We start from the raw sequence: 24,090 nt of genomic DNA on the forward strand, positions 1-24,090 counted from the left end.
CTGACTACCATTCACCGTCCGGAACAGTCGGTAATTCGTTGATGCGTTGAAATTCAGCAGAGAGAGATAGAGTTTCAAGTGTGTTTTTACTGTATGTATATTCATGTGATATGCGCTTTGATTTCTAAAATTCAGAACTTCATACCTTGGTTTGATTAGTTTAACGTCCTATTAACAGCCAGGGTCATTTAAGGACGTGCCTGGTTTGTTGGTGGAGGAAAGCCGGAGTACCGAGTACCCGGAGAAATACCACCGACCAGCGGTCAGTACCTGGCAACTGCCCCACATAGGATTCGAACTCGCGACCCAGAGGTGGAGGGCATGTGGTAATATGTCGATACATCTTAACCACTCGGCTACCGCGGCCCCAGAACTTCATACTTACTGATTTCTTTAATACTGACTTCACAAATATATATTAAGTTAACATTATACATTCTTCAAATATCCGACCAGAGAATTACAATTTCTATAAAAAAAATCTGAACGTATTAAACTCTTTCTTTAAATTCAACCTAATTATCATGCCGTAGTAATACCAGGTTTGTAAGAATATGAAAAATATATAAATACATAAATGAAAAAGATCGATGAAAAGCAAAACAAAAAATTGTAAAGTATGTAATATGATATATTTTATACAAAGTCGGAACTTAAATGCTCACAATCCAAGATAAAACATGGCTGTTGAGATAAAAGCATCTTTCGACATGTTTATAAATTAATATCTCATGGTATCTAGTTACACGTGTGATGTGTGATATTAATAAAATCTGTAACCCGTAAGTGATCATTTACAACCTATTTTTACAGGTTAGGGTATCTTTTGTTGTGAATGGTACGGAGAATGCATATGTGGTATTTAATGCTCAAGATTCCACTAAGGGATCCTGGTTCAGCAAAACAAGGATTCTGTCTTCATCATGGAATGACTTGGGTCCACATTCCGACACAAACTACGATTCAATTTACGGGTAGGCATTCGTCATGTTAAATAGAGAATTCAAGGCTACCGTTAGTATCTTACAATACAAGGTTTATTTTGGTGCGAGACTTAGGTCATCTCGGCTTTCCGTGTCGAGCACCAAAATAAACCTTGCATTGTAAGATACTAACCGTGTTTTCTGTTTATCCTGCAACCATTATGACATTCAAAACGAAAGTCAATTGCCAGTTGTTTACTTGGTTTCGCTCGAAGCGAGACGCTTCTTTAATTCACGTGATCGTATTGACGGATAAAGCATTTCCCATTGACGGATAAAGCACAAGTTTTATCCGGCAGTAGTTATCCGTCAGTATGTGGGACAGTTGCAGGATAAAGACTTATACTCCTGAATCTGGATAGAGAATTCCGACTCTCTGAATGCATTGTACTGTTACATTGATGCAATACCTGTACAATGTTTGTTATAACTGTTATACAAAACCTTAGTCAACCACAAAAGGATTGATAATAATTACAATTACGCCGGGAGAGAATGTTTACACCTGAATTACACCTCTAATACAAACCTCCAGTCAAAACTAATGATATTTTAAGAAGAGCATTTAATAACATAAAATACACACATTAATTACCACTCACATAAAAAATCTATCAAGAGTTGTTTCCCTTCCTACAAATGTAGTCACAAAGTGAACTAAGGCAGACAACTCATGATAAAAAAATACAACAAAGACAAGACAGAAAAAGGAGGGGGGGGGGAGAGATCTTTCAAGAATTTTTAAAATGTTACTGTTTATATATTTAACCAAATTTGTAATTCTGCAAGTGTTTGTGGTTTACGCTTTAAATTACTATTGGATATTATAATCTTGTAAGCTTTTACTTTAAATTAATACGATTTTTTAAACTGTTTAAATTGAGTTGTTTTACTAGAAGCGGTATCAAATTTTCAATATGGAAATAAGTATGTGTACTATTTTGTTTGCCGAAAATGAAATCCTGTTTTTCAAATTTAAGACTTTGGCCGGTTGTTCAAAACTATCGTTAAGTTAACGACATCGAATTTTTAGTAATTATAGAAATTCTGAATTTTTCAATCAAATTTGATACATTTTCACAGTCCCAAAATATATGAGTGATCGTTTCTGGATATTTTTACTAAATGTACACAGATTGTTGTTTGATTTACCAATTCGTAATAGAAATGTTTTTATAGTTAAGTATTCTGTGGTTTATTCGGAATTGTAACCATTGAAGCTTGGAGCTAGTAGTAGCATTAGGGTGTTTATAAATATTTCCCCATCCATATCGATCAATTTCAAAGTCCACATATTATCATTTCACGAAATTCCTCTAGACGATATATGGATTTGTCTGTTTTCAAAATGTTATTAATAAACAGAACACCCTTTTCATACCATATCTTCTTAAAAACAACTTTATGATTTCTTTTGATTTCACTATTAAACCACGACGTAATAATCGCAAGAACTCTGTAAAATACAATGACAGAATAACTTTTGGCGGAACTAGTAATGGTAGGTTTTTGTAATTAGAAGCGGGAAAAACTGTAATAAGTAAAATATTCATTGTGTTTTCATTAATTTATAATATTTCATCTCATGAGGTGGAAGCTTTGATATTTTTCACTCTTACTCGTGCTTCGCACCCGCGAAAAATATCAAAGTTTCCATCTCACTCGATTAAATATCAATGTTATTCATCAAGAAACAAGGAATATCCTCTATGTAATTATTAGATACGATGTCTATCAACGAACCTTCTACATGAACCATTATTTTGACACATGTCCGAGGGATAATGGTTGGTTTGTTGTGGTGGATACACACAATTCTGGACGCTGCACCTGGGAGCAGAATCGACACAATCCACATTTCCTATATAGTGAAGGAACTCAAGCTAAAGACTCGAAAGGTATGTGAAACATTAAACATAAGGTTCCAGATTATCCTAGATCACAACATTATAAATATGATAGATAACCGGTGTCTGTATGAGGGGACAAGGGGTGTCAATAGGAAGGGATAGATGCTTTGAGGGTCTATCAATGTGTTGAGTGAGTATCTATTGGATGTCTTTTATTTTAATGTATTTATTTCATACTATCGTCAACGTTAGGATGAAGAACTAAGTTTTGATTTATCCATATTTAAATTAAATATCCTCGATTGAATGAGGACGTCATTTCTCTATGAAAATACGTGTATATGAAATTTAAACGTAGTCTCTATCAACACAATTCGTCTCCTATGTAGCTTTAGGCAACACTCTATATTTGTCTACTATAGCCCTAACTGTGATAAGTAACGAGTTACTAACCAATCTTCCTCTCTTTATGTATTGGAGTATTTTCTAACTATACAAAACGTACACCTACAGGTATAATACTGAATGATCTAGGGTAATACACAAATGTAAGCATTTGTTTTCACAAAATAGGCTGGTTTATCCTTTAAAGATGCAAACAACGGGATTTATGTATGGAAAATTGATTTGCAGTCATGTTTTTTCTCTCTCAAACTTTCAAAATGGCGTAAAAATCATAGTTGTAAAATTGCAATAAAGCGTCAAGGTATGAGAGTCTTATATTACCTATCCCTCAAAAACATTTTATTTTGTTCATTCTAGCGCCAGGTTAGCACACGCAATTGTTATAGGACTACCCCAATCAATAAGTAACCGTATAGCCAGTTATACACTTGGGCCAAACTTACGCCATTTCAGATAAAAAAAACCAAGAAAATTAAAGGTATAGACTATTCCAGTATAAAGTATAGACTATTCCAGTATAAAGCTACAGCTGTATCTGATGACTACTGTGTAAGGTATAGACTATTCCAGTATAAAGCTACAGCTGTACCTGATGACTACTACTGTGTAAGGTATAGACTATTCCAGTATAAAGCTACAGCTGTACCTGATGACTACTGTGTAAGGTATAGACTATTCCAGTATAAAGCTACAGCTGTACCTGATGACTACTATGTAAAGTATAGACTATTCCAGTATAAAGCTAAACAACTGTACCTGATGACTACTGTGTAAGGTATAGACTATTACAGTATAAAGCTACAGCTGTACCTGATGACTACAGTGTAAGGTATGGAATATTCCAGTATAAAGCTACAGCTGTACCTGATGACTACAGTGTAAGGTATAGACTATTCCAGTATAAAGCTACAGCTGTACCTGATGACTACTGTGTAAGGTATAGACTATTCCAGTATAAAGCTACAGCTGTACCTGATGACTACAGTGTAAGGTATAGACTATTCCAGTATAAAGCTACAGCTGTACCTGATGACTACAGTGTAAGGTATAGAAGCTATTCCAGTATAAAGCTACAGCTGTACCTGATGACTACTGTGTAAGGTATAGACTATTCCAGTATAAAGCTACAGCTGTACCTGATGACTACAGTGTAAGGTATAGACTATTCCAGTATAAAGCTACAGCTGTACCTGATGACTACAGTGTAAGGTATAGAATATTTCAGTATAAAGCTACAGCTGTACCTGATGACTACAGTGTAAGGTATAGACTATTCCAGTATAAAGCTACAGCTGTACCTGATACTACAGTGTAAGGATAGTATCCGTATGACTACAGTGTAAGATGACTACTAGGTATAGACTATTCCAGTATAAAGCTACAGCTGTACCTGATGACTACAGTGTAAGGTATAGACTATTCCAGTATAAAGCTACAGCTATAGCTACAGCTGTACCTGATGACTACTGTGTAAGGTATAGACTATTCCAGTACAAAGCTACAGCTGTACCTGATGACTACAGTGTAAGGTATGGAATATTCCAGTATAAAGCTACAGCTGTACCTGATGACTACAGTGTAAGGTATAGACTATTCCAGTAAAAAGCTACAGCTGTACCTGATGACTACTAGTGTAAGGTATAGACTATTCCAGTATAAAGCTACAGCTGTACCTGATGACTACAGTGTAAGGTATAGACTATTCCAGTATAAAGCTACAGCTGTACCTGATGACTACAGTGTAAGGTATAGACTATTCCAGTATAAAGCTACAGCTGTACCTGATGACTACAGTGTAAGGTATAGACTATTCCAGTATAAAGCTACAGCTGTACCTGATGACTACAGTGTAAGGTATAGACTATTCCAGTATAAAGCTACAGCTGTACCTGATGACTACAGTGTAAGGTATAGACTATTCCAGTATAAAGCTACAGCTGTACCTGATGACTACAGTGTAAGGTATAGACTATTCCAGTATAAAGCTACAGCTGTACCTGATGACTACAGTGTAAGGTATAGACTATTCCAGTATAAAGCTACAGCTGTACCTGATGACTACTGTGTAAGGTATAGACTATTCCAGTATAAAGCTACAGCTGTACCTGATGACTACTGTGTAAGGTATAGACTATTCCAGTATAAAGCTACAGCTGTACCTGATGACTACTGTGTAAGGTATAGACTATTCCAGTATAAAGCTACAGCTGTACCTGATGACTACTGTGTAAGGTATAGACTATTCCAGTATAAAGCTACAGCTGTACCTGATGACTACAGTGTAAGGTATAGACTATTCCAGTATAAAGCTACAGCTGTACCTGATGACTACAGTGTAAGGTATAGACTATTCCAGTATAAAGTACAGCTACCTGATGACTACAGTGTAAGGTATAGACTATTCCAGTATAAAGCTACAGCTGTACCTGATGACTACAGTGTAAGGTATAGACTATTCCAGTATAAAGCTACAGCTGTACCTGATGACTACAGTGTAAGGTATAGACTATTCCAGTATAAAGCTACAGCTGTACCTGATGACTACAGTGTAAGGTATAGACTATTCCAGTATAAAGCTACAGCTGTACCTGATGACTACAGTGTAAGTTATAGAATATTCCAGTATAAAGCTACATTCCAGTATAAAGCTACAGCTGTACCTGATGACTACAGTGTAAGGTATAGACTATTCCAGTATAAAGCTACAGCTGTACCTGATGACTACAGTGTAAGGTATAGACTATTCCAGTATAAAGCTACAGCTGTACCTGATGACTACAGTGTAAGGTATAGACTATTCCAGTATAAAGCTACAGCTGTACCTGATGACTACAGTGTAAGGTATAGACTATTCCAGTATAAAGCTACAGCTGTACCTGATGACTACAGTGTAAGGTATAGACTATTCCAGTATAAAGCTACAGCTGTACCTGATGACTACAGTGTAAGGTATAGACTATTCCAGTATAAAGCTACAGCTGTACCTGATGACTACAGTGTAAGGTATAGACTATTCCAGTATAAAGCTACAGCTGTACCTGATGACTACAGTGTAAGTTATAGAATATTCCAGTATAAAGCTACATTCCAGTATAAAGCTACAGCTGTACCTGATGACTACTGTGTAAGGTATAGACTATTCCAGTACAAAGCTACAGCTGTACCTGATGACTACAGTGTAAGGTATAGACTATTCCAGTATAAAGCTACAGCTGTACCTGATGACTACAGTGTAAGGTATAGACTATTCCAGTATAAAGCTACAGCTGTACCTGATGACTACAGTGTAAGGTATAGACTATTCCAGTATAAAGCTACAGCTGTGTACCTGATGACTACAGTGTAAGGTATAGACTATTCCAGTATAAAGCTACAGCTGTACCTGATGACTACAGTGTAAGGTATAGACTTTCCAGTATAAAGCTACAGCTGTACCTGATGACTACAGTGTAAGGTAGACTATTCCAGTTAAAGCTACACTGTACCTGATGACTACAGTGTAAGGTATAGACTATTCCAGTATAAAGCTACAGCTGTACCTGATGACTACAGTGTAAGGTATAGACTATTCCAGTATAAAGCTACAGCTGTACCTGATGACTACAGTGTAAGGTATAGACTATTCCAGTATAAAGCTACAGCTGTACCTGATGACTACAGTGTAAGGTATAGACTATTCCAGTATAAAGCTACAGCTGTACCTGATGACTACAGTGTAAGGTATAGACTATTCCAGTATAAAGCTACAGCTGTACCTGATGACTACAGTGTAAGGTATAGACTATTCCAGTATAAAGCTACAGCTGTACCTGATGACTACAGTGTAAGGTATAGACTATTCCAGTATAAAGCTACAGCTGTACCTGATGACTACAGTGTAAGGTATAGACTATTCCAGTATAAAGCTACAGCTGTACCTGATGACTACAGTGTAAGGTATAGACTATTCCAGTATAAAGCTACAGCTGTACCTGATGACTACAGTGTAAGGTATAGACTATTCCAGTATAAAGCTACAGCTGTACCTGATGACTACTGTGTAAGGTATAGACTATTCCAGTATAAAGCTACAGCTGTACCTGATGACTACAGTGTAAGGTATAGACTATTCCAGTATAAAGCTACAGCTGTACCTGATGACTACAGTGTAAGGTATAGACTATTCCAGTATAAAGCTACAGCTGTACCTGATGACTACAGTGTAAGGTATAGACTATTCCAGTATAAAGCTACAGCTGTACCTGATGACTACAGTGTAAGGTATAGACTATTCCAGTATAAAGCTACAGCTGTACCTGATGACTACAGTGTAAGGTATAGACTATTCCAGTATAAAGCTACAGCTGTACCTGATGACTACTGTGTAAGGTATAGACTTTTCCAGTATAAAGCTACAGCTGTACAGCTGTACCTGATGACTACAGTGTAAGGTATAGACTATTCCAGTATAAAGCTACAGCTGTACCTGATGACTACAGTGTAAGGTATAGACTATTCCAGTATAAAGCTACAGCTGTACCTGATGACTACTGTGTAAGGTATAGACTATTCCAGTATAAAGCTACAGCTGTACCTGATGACTACAGTGAAGTATAGACTATTCCAGTATAAAGTACAGCTTACTATGACTACAGTGTAAGGTATAGACTACGTATAAAGCTACAGCTGTACCTGATGACTACAGTGTAAGGTATAGACTATTCCAGTATAAAGCTACAGCTGTACCTGATGACTACAGTGTAAGGTATAGACTATTCCAGTATAAAGCTACAGCTGTACCTGATGACTACAGTGTAATAGACTATTCCAGTATAAAGCTACAGCTGTACCTGATGACTACAGTGTAAGGTATAGACTATTCCAGTATAAAGCTACAGCTGTACCTGATGACTACAGTGTAAGGTATAGACTATTCCAGTATAAAGCTACAGCTGTACCTGATGACTACAGTGTAAGGTATAGGTATTCCAGTATAAAGAGCTATTACAGTGTATAAGAAAGTATACTAAGCTGTACCTGATGACTACAGTGTAAGGTATAGACTATTCCAGTATAAAGCTACAGCTGTACCTGATGACTACAGTGTAAGGTATAGACTATTCCAGTATAAAGCTACAGCTGTACCTGATGACTACAGTGTAAGGTATAGACTATTCCAGTATAAAGCTACAGCTGTACCTGATGACTACAGTGTAAGGTATAGACTATTCCAGTATAAAGCTACAGCTGTACCTGATGACTACAGTGTAAGGTATAGACTATTCCAGTATAAAGCTACAGCTGTACCTGATGACTACAGTGTAAGGTATAGACTATTCCAGTATAAAGCTACAGCTGTACCTGATGACTACTATGTAAGGTATAGACTATTCCAGTATAAAGCTACAGCTATACCTGATGACTACAGTGTAAGTTATAGAATATTCCAGTATAAAGCTACATTCCAGTATAAAGCTACAGCTGTACCTGATGACTACAGTGTAAGGTATAGACTATTCCAGTATAAAGCTACAGCTGTACCTGATGACTACAGTGTAAGGTATAGACTATTCCAGTATAAAGCTACAGCTGTACCTGATGACTACAGTGTAAGGTATAGACTATTCCAGTATAAAGCTACAGCTGTACCTGATGACTACAGTGTAAGGTATAGACTATTCCAGTAAAAAGCTACAGCTGTACCTGATGACTACAGTGTAAGGTATAGACTATTCCAGTATAAAGCTACAGCTGTACCTGATGACTACAGTGTAAGGTATAGACTATTCCAGTATAAAGCTACAGCTGTACCTGATGACTACAGTGTAAGGTATAGACTATTCCAGTATAAAGCTACAGCTGTACCTGATGACTACAGTGTAAGGTATAGACTATTCCAGTATAAAGCTACAGCTGTACCTGATGACTACAGTGTAAGGTATAGACTATTCCAGTATAAAGCTACAGCTGTACCTGATGACTACAGTGTAAGGTATAGACTATTCCAGTATAAAGCTACAGCTGTACCTGATGACTACAGTGTAAGGTATAGACTATTCCAGTATAAAGCTACAGCTGTACCTGATGACTACAGTGTAAGGTATAGACTATTCCAGTATAAAGCTACAGCTGTACCTGATGACTACAGTGTAAGGTATAGACTATTCCAGTATAAAGCTACAGCTGTACCTGATGACTACAGTGTAAGGTATAGACTATTCCAGTATAAAGCTACAGCTGTACCTGATGACTACAGTGTAAGGTATAGACTATTCCAGTATAAAGCTACAGCTGTACCTGATGACTACAGTGTAAGGTATAGACTATTCCAGTATAAAGCTACAGCTGTACCTGATGACTACATTGTAAGGTATAGACTATTCCAGTATAAAGCTACAGCTGTACCTGATGACTACAGTGTAAGGTATAGACTATTCCAGTATAAAGCTACAGCTGTACCTGATGACTACAGTGTAAAGGTATAGACTATTCCAGTATAAAGCTACAGCTGTACCTGATGACTACAGTGTAAGGTATAGACTATTCCAGTATAAAGCTACAGCTGTACCTGATGACTACAGTGTAAGGTATAGACTATTCCAGTATAAAGCTACAGCTGTACCTGATGACTACAGTGTAAGGTATAGACTATTCCAGTATAAAGCTACAGCTGTACCTGATGACTACAGTGTAAGGTATAGACTATTCCAGTATAAAGCTACAACGATAGATATTCCAGTATAAAGCTACAGCTGTACCTGATGACTACAGTGTAAGGTATAGACTATTCCAGTATAAAGCTACAGCTGTACCTGATGACTACAGTGACATTCCAGATGTAAGACTCATGTAAGGTATAGACTATTCCAGTATAAAGCTACAGCTGTACCTGATGACTACAGTGTAAGGTATAGACTATTCCAGTATAAAGCTACAGCTGTACCTGATGACTACAGTGTAAGGTATAGACTATTCCAGTATAAAGCTACAGCTGTACCTGATGACTACAGTGTAAGGTATAGACTATTCCAGTATAAAGCTACAGCTGTACCTGATGACTACAGTGTAAGGTATAGACTATTCCAGTATAAAGCTACAGCTGTACCTGATGACTACAGTGTAAGGTATAGACTATTCCAGTATAAAGCTACAGCTGTACCTGATGACTACTACAGTGTAAGGTATAGACTATTCCAGTATAAAAGCTACAGCTGTACCTGATGACTACTGTGTAAGGTATAAGACTATTCCAGTATAAAGCTACAGCTGTACCTGATGACTACAGTGTAAGGTATAGACTATTCCAGTAAATAATAATGCTACAGCTGTACCTGTAAGACTGATGACTACAGTGTAAGGTATAGACTATTCCAGTATAAAGCTACAGCTGTACCTGATGACTACAGTGTAAGGTATAGACTATTCCAGTATAAAGCTACAGCTGTACCTGATGACTACAGTGTAAGGTATAGACTATTCCAGTATAAAGCTACAGCTGTACCTGATGACTACAGTGTAAGGTATAGACTATTCCAGTATAAAGCTACAGCTGTACCTGATGACTACAGTGTAAGGTATAGACTATTCCAGTATAAAGCTACAGCTGTACCTGATGACTACAGTGTAAGGTATAGACTATTCCAGTATAAAGCTACAGCTGTACCTGATGACTACAGTGTAAGGTATAGACTATTCCAGTATAAAGCTACAGCTGTACCTGATGACTACAGTGTAAGGTATAGACTATTCCAGTATAAAGCTACAGCTGTACCTGATGACTACTGTGTAAGGTATAGACTATTCCAGTATAAAGCTACAGCTGTACCTGATGACTACAGTGTAAGGTATAGACTATTCCAGTATAAAGCTACAGCTGTACCTGATGACTACAGTGTAAGGTATAGACTATTCCAGTATAAAGCTACAGCTGTACCTGATGACTACAGTGTAAGGTATAGACTATTCCAGTATAAAGCTACAGCTGTACCTGATGACTACAGTGTAAGGTATAGACTATTCCAGTATAAAGCTACAGCTGTACCTGATGACTACAGTGTAAGGTATAGACTATTCCAGTATAAAGCTACAGCTGTACCTGATGACTACAGTGTAAGGTATAGACTATTCCAGTATAAAGCTACAGCTGTACCTGATGACTACAGTGTAAGGTATAGACTATTCCAGTATAAAGCTACATCTGTACCTGATGACTACAGTGTAAGGTATAGACTATTCCAGTATAAAGCTACAGCTGTACCTGATGACTACAGTGTAAGGTATAGACTATTCCAGTATAAAGCTACAGCTGTACCTGATGACTACTATTCCAGTATAAAAGCTACAGCTGTACCTGATGACTACAGTGTAAGGTATAGACTATTCCAGTATAAAGCTACAGCTGTACCTGATGACTACAGTGTAAGGTATAGACTATTCCAGTATAAAGCTACAGCTGTACCTGATGACTACAGTGTAAGGTATAGACTATTCCAGTATAAAGCTACAGCTGTACCTGATGACTACAGTGTAAGGTATAGACTATTCCAGTATAAAGCTACAGCTGTACCTGATGACTACAGTGTAAGGTATAGACTATTCCAGTATAAAGCTACAGCTGTACCTGATGACTACAGTGTAAGGTATGGAATATTCCAGTATAAAGCTACAGCTGTACCTGATGACTACAGTGTAAGGTATAGACTATTTCAGTATAAAGCTACAGCTGTACTGATGACTACAGTGTAAGGTATAGACTATTCCAGTATAAAGCTACAGCTGTACCTGATGACTACATGTAAGGTATAGACTATTCCAGTATAAAGCTACAGCTGTACCTGATGACTACAGTGTAAGGTATAGACTATTCCAGTATAAAGCTACAGCTGTACCTGATGACTACAGTGTAAGGTATAGACTATTCCAGTATAAAGCTACAGCTGTACCTGATGATACTGTAAGGTAGACTATTCCAGTATAAAGCTACAGCTGTACCTGATGACTACAGTGTAAGGTATAGACTATTCCAGTATAAAGCTACAGCTGTACCTGATGACTACAGTGTAAGGTATAGACTATTCCAGTATAAAGCTACAGCTGTACCTGATGACTACAGTGTAAGGTATAGACTATTCCAGTATAAAGCTACAGCTGTACCTGATGACTACAGTGTAAGGTATAGACTATTCCAGTATAAAGCTACAGCTGTACCTGATGACTACAGTGTAAGTATAGACTATTCCAGTATAAAGTACACTGTACCTGATGACTACAGTAAGGTATAGACTATTCCAGTATAAAGCTACAGCTGTACCTGATGACTACAGTGTAAGGTATAGACTATTCCAGTATAAAGCTACAGCTGTACCTGATGACTACAGTGTAAGGTATAGACTATTCCAGTATAAAGCTACAGCTGTACCTGATGACTACAGTGTAAGGTATAGACTATTCCAGTATAAAGCTACAGCTGTACCTGATGACTACAGTGTAAGGTATAGACTATTCCAGTATAAAGCTACAGCTGTACCTGATGACTACATTGTAAGGTATAGACTATTCCAGTATAAAGCTACAGCTGTACCTGATGACTACAGTGTAAGGTATAGACTATTCCAGTATAAAGCTACAGCTGTACCTGATGACTACAGTGTAAGGTATAGACTATTCCAGTATAAAGCTACAGCTGTACCTGATGACTACAGTGTAAGGTATAGACTTTTCCAGTATAAAGCTACAGCTGTACCTGATGACTACAGTGTAAGGTATAGACTATTCCAGTATAAAGCTACAGCTGTACCTGATGACTACAGTGTAAGGTATAGACTATTCCAGTATAAAGCTACAGCTGTACCTGATGACTACAGTGTAAGGTATAGACTATTCCAGTATAAAGCTACAGCTGTACCTGATGACTACAGTGTAAGGTATAGACTATTCCAGTATAAAGCTACATTAGGATGTTAATGAATATTAAAAACGGACTCGTTAAGTTAACTTCATAATGACACGGTGTTTGGTTTATTGCAGATTACTCTGTTGCGGAAGTATTTGCGATCTGGGTTTGTGAGTTCATTTTGTTTTATATGACATTTAGACACAAGTTTTATTTTATTACCATTAACGATCAGACCAGAGTTATCGTTTTTTTACTTATCTTATTTTAATTTGTTTCAGCAAATAATTGATATACAAACATATTACATATCAAATAATGATGTATTGATTTTATTTCTGCTTAACACTTACATAAAACGCTGAACGAAAATTAACTAGAGTCTAAAGGGAAGTATTCGAATACTACAGAAAATATTTAAATCAAATTTAATATCAAAATGAACATTTCCTCTGTGTTGCTGGACGTTTATCGGAATATTTGTCTTTTGAAACCTTCTAAGTAACTGTAAAAAAGATTTAATTATAAACTGTAGAAGAATTTTAGGCATGAAGACAAATTGCTTCTGAACAAAATTATAATACGTACATTGTATAGCAACAAAAGCTTCATGATGAAACGAACAAATTTAGTTTATTTTTTTTTGTTAAAAAACTTAATAAGTGACAGTTTAACAAAGAAGTAATGGAAATTATAGTAATCATCTTCAATTCAAATAACGTTCTTTTTTTTTCAAAAAATAAATGAAAATGAAAGTGAAAAAAGAAATTTAAAACAATTAGAAATAGGTAGAATTAGGTAAATAAAATATAAAACAAGACGTCTCGTAGGCTCCGGACAAAATAACAGATGCTTTCCCCATTAACCTAAATATTAGGCCCACTGTACTAAATCTTGATACAAAGTAAAGTTGCAAATTATTATTTATTCCTAACCATCATTTTTATGACTTACCTTGCTACATTACTTTATTTTTTAGTGGAAGCCGACATTTTCAGCTGGAGTCCCTACGGACACTGTTCCCGGTCGTGCGACACGGGAATGATGATCAGAATGAGGACATGCCATATCCCTGATCTGGCCGGAGCGTTGTCCCCATGTTCCCATTATACGCATGTGTCAGAAACAACCAACTGTAACAACAAGTCATGTCCTAGTATGTCGTTACCGATATAAAAATACTCTAAAATCAGTTCTCGGTTGAGATACTAGAAGTGTGATCAACACTTATCCACAACCATGATAATTTCTTAATATAACTTTTATTTGTTCACGTACCTAGCAGTATTTTATGATGCAACATGGAAAATCAGTTAGAATAAAACATGATGTGAAACCCAAAGTCAGAATAAAAATGAAATTATCTTGATGATTGTTTTGCAATTTCTCTAGAAAGTATGCTGATAATAATCTTAAAGGACGAAACTTTTATTAAAATCACTTTTGATATCATTATGCGGTATGTGGACGAATGGTAAGATCTATTGAAGGTATAAAGTGTTTCATGTTCATGTCACATAAGTTGATGGCGCCTGGTCTATGTGGGATGACTGGGGACCATGTTCTACAACGTGCGGAAACGGTTCTCAACAGAGAACCAGGAACTGTACCGACCCTTCACCACAACATGGCGGCGCTGACTGCGATGAAAATTCGTCAACAGACCAACAGACTTGTTACATAGATGATTGCCCAAGTAGGTACTATCTGACGGAATGTATCTCTTGTTTTCCTGGTATTCTATGTCAGTTATAAAAGTACCACACGCTGGATTGTTTTGTCTGCTAGAAATGTAAAAATAAACAAATGTACATAATCTATAATAATCTAGAACATTAATTTACTGTCCTCAAGAATATTTTCGCGAGTGCTTGTTTTCACGATTTGCATGCGTCAACATTTCGCGACGTTGTTTTCTGCGGGATTAATATGCCTTCCAAATTGTAAAACATGATTTCACACACTGTTTATTATACACGCGCGTTTCGCGGTATGAAAGCCTCTGCGTATTTAGCTGTAATTTCGAGAAACTTTCTATATTTATAGTATACATATTAATTACTGTACCACGTGACACCGTGATAACCCAAAACGTTTTTTTCTGTTATCAACCAGTGATGATGGAACGTTTCTCTTTGAAATCTTCCCGCTGAAATACAGTAACGAGGGATATTCTCGTATAACGTCATACCATCAGCAATAGAAACAATAGTCCACAAATGTGAATAAGATAAACTCAAAAAACGAAACCCAAAGTAAAAATCAAAACAAATACTTAAAAAAATATTCCGCTAGTTATCCCAAAGGATGGAAATTTAATTGAAATGATATCAGTGTGCGGTATGTGGACGAATGGTAAGATCTATTGAAGGTATAAAGTGTTTCATGTTCATGTCACATAAGTTGATGGCGCCTGGTCCACGTGGGATGACTGGGGACCATGTTCTACAACGTGCGGTAACGGTACTCAACAGAGGACCAGGAACTGTTCCGATCCCTCACCACAACATGGCGGCGCTGACTGCGATATAATCACGGCAACAGCTACAGCAAATCAGACTTGTAACACAGGTGATTGCCCAGGTAGGCACTATCTGACGGAATTTATCTCTGATTTTCCAGTTATTCTACAATGCTGACTATACAAGTTAAAAAACATGCATTTGAGATTACAAAAAAATGTAATGAAAAAATATTTTTCAAAAATCGTTTCTGAGACATTCCCAAGTTAAGACTGTCGTATCCACGAAAGGTAGCCATTTTTGTTCTGTTTGGTCACTTTCCACTGGGCAACCCCCTATAAAAGCACGGGATTTGGCACACATGCGTCATTCTAAACATATCTCGCTTACACATGCCCTTATACTGCAGATAACATTGTCAAACTGAAAATAAACAATGCACTCATCTGACAAGGTTTCACTGAAGTAATATTGTCACCTAAATCCCAAAATATGTCCAGAACGAGTTAATACAATACTTCAATATACCCTAAGTTTTACACGTAAATATACATGGAACAGTCGCTCGTATGGAACAAGTGATCACGTCCACGTGGTCAGTCGAGTACATCGGTACGATAACGTGCGTGGAGATATGTCGACGGATTATTATTTGGATTTCTATTTACTTTGGTGAAAATTGTGCTAAAACAAGCCACGCACAGTTCTACAGGTAAGGGTTTTGTTTACGTATTAGTAGATGATACATCATGGACAGCTACTTGGTGTATTATGTACATGTATAGACTGAGCGCATGTGTGTCGATTCACGCGCTTTATAACTGGTAAAGAAAAAAGAAAAAAAATGGCTATTATCGACAAGGGAATATCTCAGTTACGATTCTTGAAATACAAGTGTACTTATCTTTTTTTTTTAATTCTCATTAAATAAATTAAACTTGCACTTTCAGCTTTAAGGATGTACTCCTCTGAGAAGTCAAAATGTTCTTGTATTAAACTTTTTTTCTCATATAAATTTTTGGAAAGAGGAGTTCATACCATGAAACAAAATGAAAAAAAAAATTGTCCGTGTGCTCGTGTTTGAACTACTGTCACTCAAAGATACCTAGTTGACAAAATATTGGATTTTATGGGAATTATGCCGTTTTGACCATATACACAAGAGATTAAAGCCATAATTTCCTAATGAGGTGTTTGATATGTATTAATGTTTGTAGAATTTATTTTCCAGTAGTCTTCTTTTAAAATATACCAGTTTTGATTAATATGACTAATATTTTTTCTCAGAATAACAGCATATGCTACTCCTACCCCTTAATTTTGAGCTACAAAATGCACCATTTTCAGCCATTTTTGCCAAATCTAACCCTTTATAGAAAAAATTCTGGTACTAAACTTTTGTTTATATTTTGCATATCAATAGGGAAAGAGTCGTTCTTTCAAAATCAGGCAGAAAAATGGGGGGTCCGTGTGATTACTTTTTTGCCCCACTTGAATATTTGTTATTTTTCAGCATTTTAGAGTAAAAAATAAAAGTGCTCAAATTACCAATATATGTAATTATAAAGTGAAAAGGGTGAATCATTTCACACATTTATGCTCAATATTTCAATTACCACGAACCAAGTAAAGATTTACAGCAAAAATTAGCTCGATACAGCTAAAAGTGCTGGTGCAGTGATGTTTTAAGTAAACACAATTTCAGTAAAAAATGGTAAAACTTAGGCTCTACTCAAAGCGAAAAAAGACACAATTTCAAAATGGCCGCCAAATGGGCCATTTCTTAAAATCCCCGTATAAAAAAAAATCTGCTAAAGTTAGAACTGTAATTTTTTGACAAATTTGCAACTGGCAACTTTATACAGATATTGATAAATTGTATTTGAAAATCTCATAACTTCTTTGATTTTTGTCGAAACGAGACTTCAACGGGACTGAAACCTCAGAAGAATTCATCCCTAAGTAGCGCACAACGTGTTATTTTGTCTGTAAGAAATGTAGAAACAAACAAATGTAATCAATTTACTGCCAACAAGAATATTTTCGCGACGTTACTATTTCGCGATTTGCATGCGTCAACATTTTGCGACGTTGTTATTTTCGCGATTAATATAGCTTCAATGTAAAACATGGTTTCATATAATATCTTAATATACACAAGATCAGGCATAGGGGAAAATTTTCGTGGTATAAAAGCCTCCGCGTATCTAGCGTAAATTTCGCAAAAATGTCCACATTTACAATACCCAAGAAAAAAATTCGATTGGGATCATCTGTAACAATGTATTCATCGAAATCAAAAGTATATTTATATGGACGAAACCAGCGAAAACTAAATAGAACAAAAAAAAAAACAAGTGTAGATTTTGAAAAAGAATGACTAGGACTTATGTCCTACTTGATACCGTGTCGTGATACCCCATAACGTTTGTGCGGTAAAAGTATCTCCAGTGGTGATCGAACGTCTACACGCGCAGTTAGCGCGGGATATCCTCGTATAACGTCATTCTATCGCCAATAGAAACAATAGTCCACAAAACAGGTATCACGTGGTACGTGAACTAGTCACATGCTAAAGATTGAAATTTAATTTCCGTATGATACCTTGGAGGAAATACTAACGTGACCATACCCCATTTGGTACACGACCCCTTTTGGTACAAAATTCGGGTTTTCCCCTCTAAAATCCTAGTTACTGTGTTTTGTTATTTATACTATTGTGATATGAAAATACAAGTATAAAATGACAATTTATGCTCAAATTTGAGTTCGATCGCTTTGATTATATTCGTATACGCCTACATGGAAATGGGCGAAAGGGCCGTAAATGTTAGCAGTGGGTGCCGTAGAGCCATTCGACGGCTATTTCATGCTATATTGTTATCCGTTTTCATCTTAAGTAAACGCATTAAATTAATCTATATATCACTAAAATTCTTCGGATATCATTTCCATAACGATACCTCTTTTATTAGCGCAGATACGACACTTTTCTGAGTATAACACCGCAATTCAAACATCCCGCTTCGCCATTTTTGTTTTTACTACCAATGCGCATGCCTCAACGTTGCTGACTAAAACGATCTACCAGGCCAGGTGCTCGGTTGGGGGTTTAATGATCCGGATTTATAGCAAAGATATATATTATGTGTTGGTGTCAATTATTACTTTTTTGTTTATTAATAACTAGGATTGTAAGATAACCTACATGTACACCATATGAATGTACTTTTGTCTTAAATCAATTGAGATAATCAAACAACAGACCAGTGACATTTCCCCCAAGACCATGACATACAAATGTACTCAGTACAGATAAATATAACTTATATGTAAGCAGTAGCTCAGTAGATTTTTTTAAACGGTTCCTCAAAATTATAAAATGACTTAATCCAGATTTGCAGGCAAATACTGTTTCATCGTTAATAGTACACAAAAACAGCAATAAACTGAATCAGTGTTGAGAATCACCATGGGGATTTAATGTCACATGCAGTCATGGAAAAAATATAACATTGAACTTACATGTACATCCTAGATCTTTTATTATATAGAAGACATTGCTCACAAATATTTCATTTATTCTCTCTCTCCATCTTTTCTGTTTACATTAAAAGGGTTGTTGTATTCTTGATTTAAAGTTGCAATGTTATAAAATAAAATATATATAATTCTTAAACAGGTATGACAAATTCTGCATTTCTGAAAACTTGTGTTTAGGAATCAATATTGATATACCAACCAAAATATGGTCAGTGCATAGCATCAAAACTAATATCAATTTGTCAATGTGAGGCCATGTATACACATATACATGTATAGATAATTCACATTCCAAGTTATCCTGAATTGAACAAATGTGAATACATTTATTTTCATCTGTAAGAAGAAATTGTAAGAATCTTTAAAATTGTGTGTTTGAAGTATTGTTGTGTTTAAATGAACCTGTACTACCTCCTTAGGCCCTATTGCATCCATTTTTTATCCACTTATCAAATTAATATGCAATTATACAGTGTACCTGCATGTATTACCTAGTACCTACAAGTATAAATGTACATGTACCAGGTATATATTGACTGTACCTATATTATTACCATGCATACACTATCTGGTGATTCCCAGTATTATGATTTTAAAGAAAGAACAAATTGATATATTTATGAGTGCTGAAATGTATTTACTGAAAATTAACAAGTATAAGGGCAATTCCAGTTATAAACCAGATCTTTCTTCTTTAAAATTATACTTAATTTTACAATAAAACCATTTTCTGAGACATTCACATCTTCATATAGGTTTGTATATGACAATATGTTCCAAAATTATTGTGCTAAATGCTGAATGCTGCAATTTTCAAAGAAATTTTAAAAGAAATTTTGTAACAGATGATGAACTCAGGAAATAAAACAAAGAGATATTATGGTTTCCATGCATTTAATACTGTCTGGTTTTTACATATAGAAAAGGTATGTGTAGCCTCAAGAAATTCCTCCTATATTCTGGGGTTTTCCATGCCTGCAACATAAACAAAATTGAAAATTAGACATGAAAAATTATACCAGGTACAGAGCTATTGATCTTAACAATATCCATTCATGGCTGGATTATAGGTATCTTTGTTCTATAGGGAACAAAATGCAGTATGTACAGGTAAAAATGCAATATTATTGCATTGACATGACCATTATGAGGACTTTTCTTATCCTTTTATTTGTGGTCTTCCAGTAAAAATGGACACGATATATCATTCCCAATTTTACCATTTTACAGATAAACTCCCAGGTAAAAATGATTTACATGTAGCTGAATAATTACATGTAATAAGTTAACAGAAGGAAGGATATCTAGTCATTGGTAATTCATATACCCAGTAATTGAATAAAATGGTATTTGTTTTACCATAAAAATATCTATATATACTATAAAATAATTATACATGAATCACATGTATTTGAATCCTCTTATTAAATTGATATGGGGAAATTTATATATGTAATGTTTTGTAATGCAAACCTTTTAAAATCAAGAAGGGAAGATTATAACAAAATTGACAGAGTTGTAAAAAATTAAAACAGAAGAGTATTTAAATTCATTTTGTAATGTAATTTATAAAATTATCTTTAAATATCATACATACATAATACATTAAAACATTTTTAATTACCCAATATACCTACATGTATCTATCTATGATTTTGTTTAATTTTTTCATATAAATAACAATTATAAACAAGACCTCAACCTCAAAATACAGTTGCATAACAAGATTTTCAGCAAATATGTACTATTATGCATTAGCTGTGTATTGAGGGCTAAATGAAGTCTTATCAAAATTAAATACATGCACATTATAAGGTTATATACATTTTACATACAAACAGTTTTAAACAAGCTCTTTTTCACAATATGTAATGTACACTACATGGTACAATGAATAAAATGATCTTATAAAACAAGATACCATATCTTATAATTATGTTCTATTTGCGTTATTTCCAATGCTTCATTCGGAGAATGGATAGATCTATATTATAGGCCTAGTTATAATATGGACTGTTTAGGCATGTTATATTAAATTTTATATGCAAATGAGCAGGTGCTTGTTTCGTTTTGATAACATATTTTAAAAAGTTTGGAAAATTGGTATTTACCGGGAATATAGATTGCAGAATACTCTAAAAGAGTTATGTTCTATTTCAAATCAATTTATATGAAGAAGTGTAGTAGATATTCCCATATTTTAATTGTAACACCAAACCGTCTTTCAATTTCACTGAAAAATACGGGAAATGACTCGCCAGATTAGGTAGTGTTTTGAACGGCGGTACTTTTTAGATAATCGTCGGTAAATATCAAAGACAGTCATACAGCTTGATAAATGAATACCATACCTTTCGATCAAAGTGCATAAATTAAAATTTCAGCACACCAATCGAGAATCTCTAAGCAAAATGTCCCGTGTACCAAAAGGGGTCCGCTCGCTGTATCAAAACCGGAAGTGACGTAGTGAGGAATAAAACCGGTCTATTTTTAGCTTGCAGTTACGACGATATTTTTTTTTATTGTGGACGTACACCCCAAAGGCAGTCCTTGTCAGAAACTGACTAACATTGAATCACATTGAATGCATATTGAAATTATCACAAAAAATATGTCAAATTTGTACCAAATGGGGTACAGTGACGTTAGACATTGAAATTATGATTTTTCATTTTTAAACACATTGCGTGTCTTAAGTAATATTGATTGATTACATGGTTATTCATATTCAAGGGAAGGGGACGCAGTAATTTCCAGATAATTTTAGATAAAAAACAATCAGTACGCGGTACGTCTTCAGTAATTTTGACCGAAATTCATTTCATAGGAGAAACCATGCGATTCATAATCAAGTCTTAACCATCCATTATCATTGGCTCCCAATGATAAATGGTGTAATTTTTTAGTGAGATTTGAATTTTCGAACTGGGGTTCCAACGATTTGTGCTCAAAGACTTGCGGAACGGAACTGGATTAAAGACTAGAACAAGGACATGTTATAGCTCGGATCTAAACGAGTCTTATTGTTCAGGGAATATTTCTCCAACGACTTCCTGCAACACCCATACCTGTCCGTGTATCCATAGTGTTCAATAACGATTTTTTCCCCAATTGGGAAAGCGAATAAAGAGCCTTATCAGCCATCCCTAGAATTGAAGAAAGTTTTACGTTATATATGTCATAAGGGGTTAATTCATTCATTATCAAAGATTGTGCAATTTGAGCAAAATGAATATAAACTTGAAATGAACGCATTAAAGTCTACTCTATAAATACTTAATGATTGGCTTTATGAAATTTTGTTTTACATCCAACCCAGTGATTTGGTAAAACATATCATATAATTCCATGAAAATTACGAAAATACCATACTATTTTCCTAAGCGGAAATATACGTTTTAATCTTTGTAGTCGATGGAGGTTGGTCCACTTGGAGTGATTGGGGATCATGTTCTACAACATGCGGTAATGGTACACAACAGAGAATCAGGAACTGTACTCACCCCTCACCACAACATGGTGGTTCTAACTGCGATAAAACCGCGACCACAGCTATAGCCAATCAGATTTGCAAACTAACCGACTGTCAATGTATGTTTCTTTTAAGATAGTATTTTGATACTTGTCAGCAGCTCACTCACCTATATCGTTATTCAGTTGTTTGATATCAGTAATACTAAGGATTATCCACAAAATACGCACATTCATATGCATATACTTTTTCTGTGCAGACATTGTTCATTTGTGCATCCAAGCTTTTTAAGCCGATATTTTAGTCTAGTTTCGTTAATGATAGCCGTGGCTTACCAATATCTCTGTGTCTAGAACGCTAAGATATCAGAAAAACAAAAATCACAAACCATGACGACAAACCTAACATTTTGTTTTAACTCAAGTATGATTTCCATAAATCCAATTCCTTGATTTCAAGAAAGTTGACATTGTCAGCATATACGTAGTAGATATACTTTGTCTATTTTATTCATATTGGTTGATAGCATTATTGAGAAAAATATTGAGCATTGAAGGCTAATATATGTACATATGTCACTTTCGATTCTTTCTGAAGTTGTCTGTTCTGAGCCATCTGGAACCAGAAAATGCCCCTGCCCCCCTCGTATAACCAACATGACAATGGAGAGACTCGCGGAAGCCGTCGCGATGCTGAAGAAGGAATTGACCGTGGACAAAACACAGACAAACAGTAGGTGCATCGGACAATACATTTTTTATCAAAGTGTTCAATTTCATGCCAAAATATGTTCAAAAAATTACTATTCCGTTTGCATGTATATTGATTTTATATTTAAGTAAGTACATAAATATATAAAAAAAAAACACAAAATAAGAGAAATAAATACTAAACACTAAGTAAACGTTGTCCTCATTATGTGTTTTAAACATTTTAAACAGTGTCAGTCCAAATCAGTTTTGAAACTAAAATCCATACCCTTGGTAATGTAAATATGAAAATGAATTATCGATTTAGTTTTATTTAAAAGAAAATTACTATAATTAAGAATACAAAATATTGATGTTTTCATCAACAGTGAATATACGTCGGAAGACAAGTGTCATGGACTCGAGGACGTCGGCGAATACCATTGGAGCAGTGGGAGCAGTACTGTTAGCTATTCCCTTTGTCCTTATCATTCTGGCGGATCTTAGTACCATTTATCAGCGACTTAACAGGAAAACGGCAGGGAAACGCAAAACTCATAAACTCTAGTTTCATATTAGATGGCCACCAGACCCAAAGTTGTTGATAAGACTTTCTCAGCAGTTCTTTACTAGATTACCTCCCCCTAGATTGAAACTAGAATCAGGCATGTATTAGAAACAAAATAATAATGGCAAGTTTTAGTGATTTTTTCCTCAATAATTTAGAGACTGGTAGCCATTATAGTTTCATAACAGTATTTCACTTTAGTTACACTGAAAATACTGTTCATATTTCGTAAAGACCGATATCGTCG

The 24,090-nt window shown here is 35.4% G+C and overlaps 2 protein-coding genes across 2 annotated transcripts; both read left to right on the forward strand.

Moving 5' to 3' along the window:
- The first annotated feature begins 829 nt into the window (after window positions 1–829).
- On the forward strand, window positions 830–14,410 carry LOC138319995 (mucin-like protein). The gene is made up of 4 exons (XM_069263095.1): window positions 830–974; window positions 2,706–2,881; window positions 13,244–13,279; window positions 14,089–14,410. Exons 2-4 carry the CDS (start codon window positions 2,734–2,736, stop codon window positions 14,283–14,285), a joined length of 381 nt encoding a protein of 126 aa, XP_069119196.1. The 5' UTR covers window positions 830–974; window positions 2,706–2,733; the 3' UTR covers window positions 14,286–14,410.
- A 238-nt stretch (window positions 14,411–14,648) lies between these two features.
- On the forward strand, window positions 14,649–17,092 carry LOC138319588 (thrombospondin-1-like). Its single transcript, XM_069262738.1, has 3 exons — window positions 14,649–14,805; window positions 15,513–15,692; window positions 17,085–17,092. The coding sequence occupies exons 1-3, from the start codon at window positions 14,649–14,651 to the stop codon at window positions 17,090–17,092; spliced, it is 345 nt and encodes a 114-aa protein (XP_069118839.1).
- Window positions 17,093–24,090: the final 6,998 nt, after the last annotated feature.

The sequence above is a fragment of the Argopecten irradians genome, chromosome 3 (assembly GCF_041381155.1).
Source record: "Argopecten irradians isolate NY chromosome 3, Ai_NY, whole genome shotgun sequence".
Taxonomy (NCBI): Eukaryota; Metazoa; Mollusca; class Bivalvia; order Pectinida; family Pectinidae; genus Argopecten; species Argopecten irradians.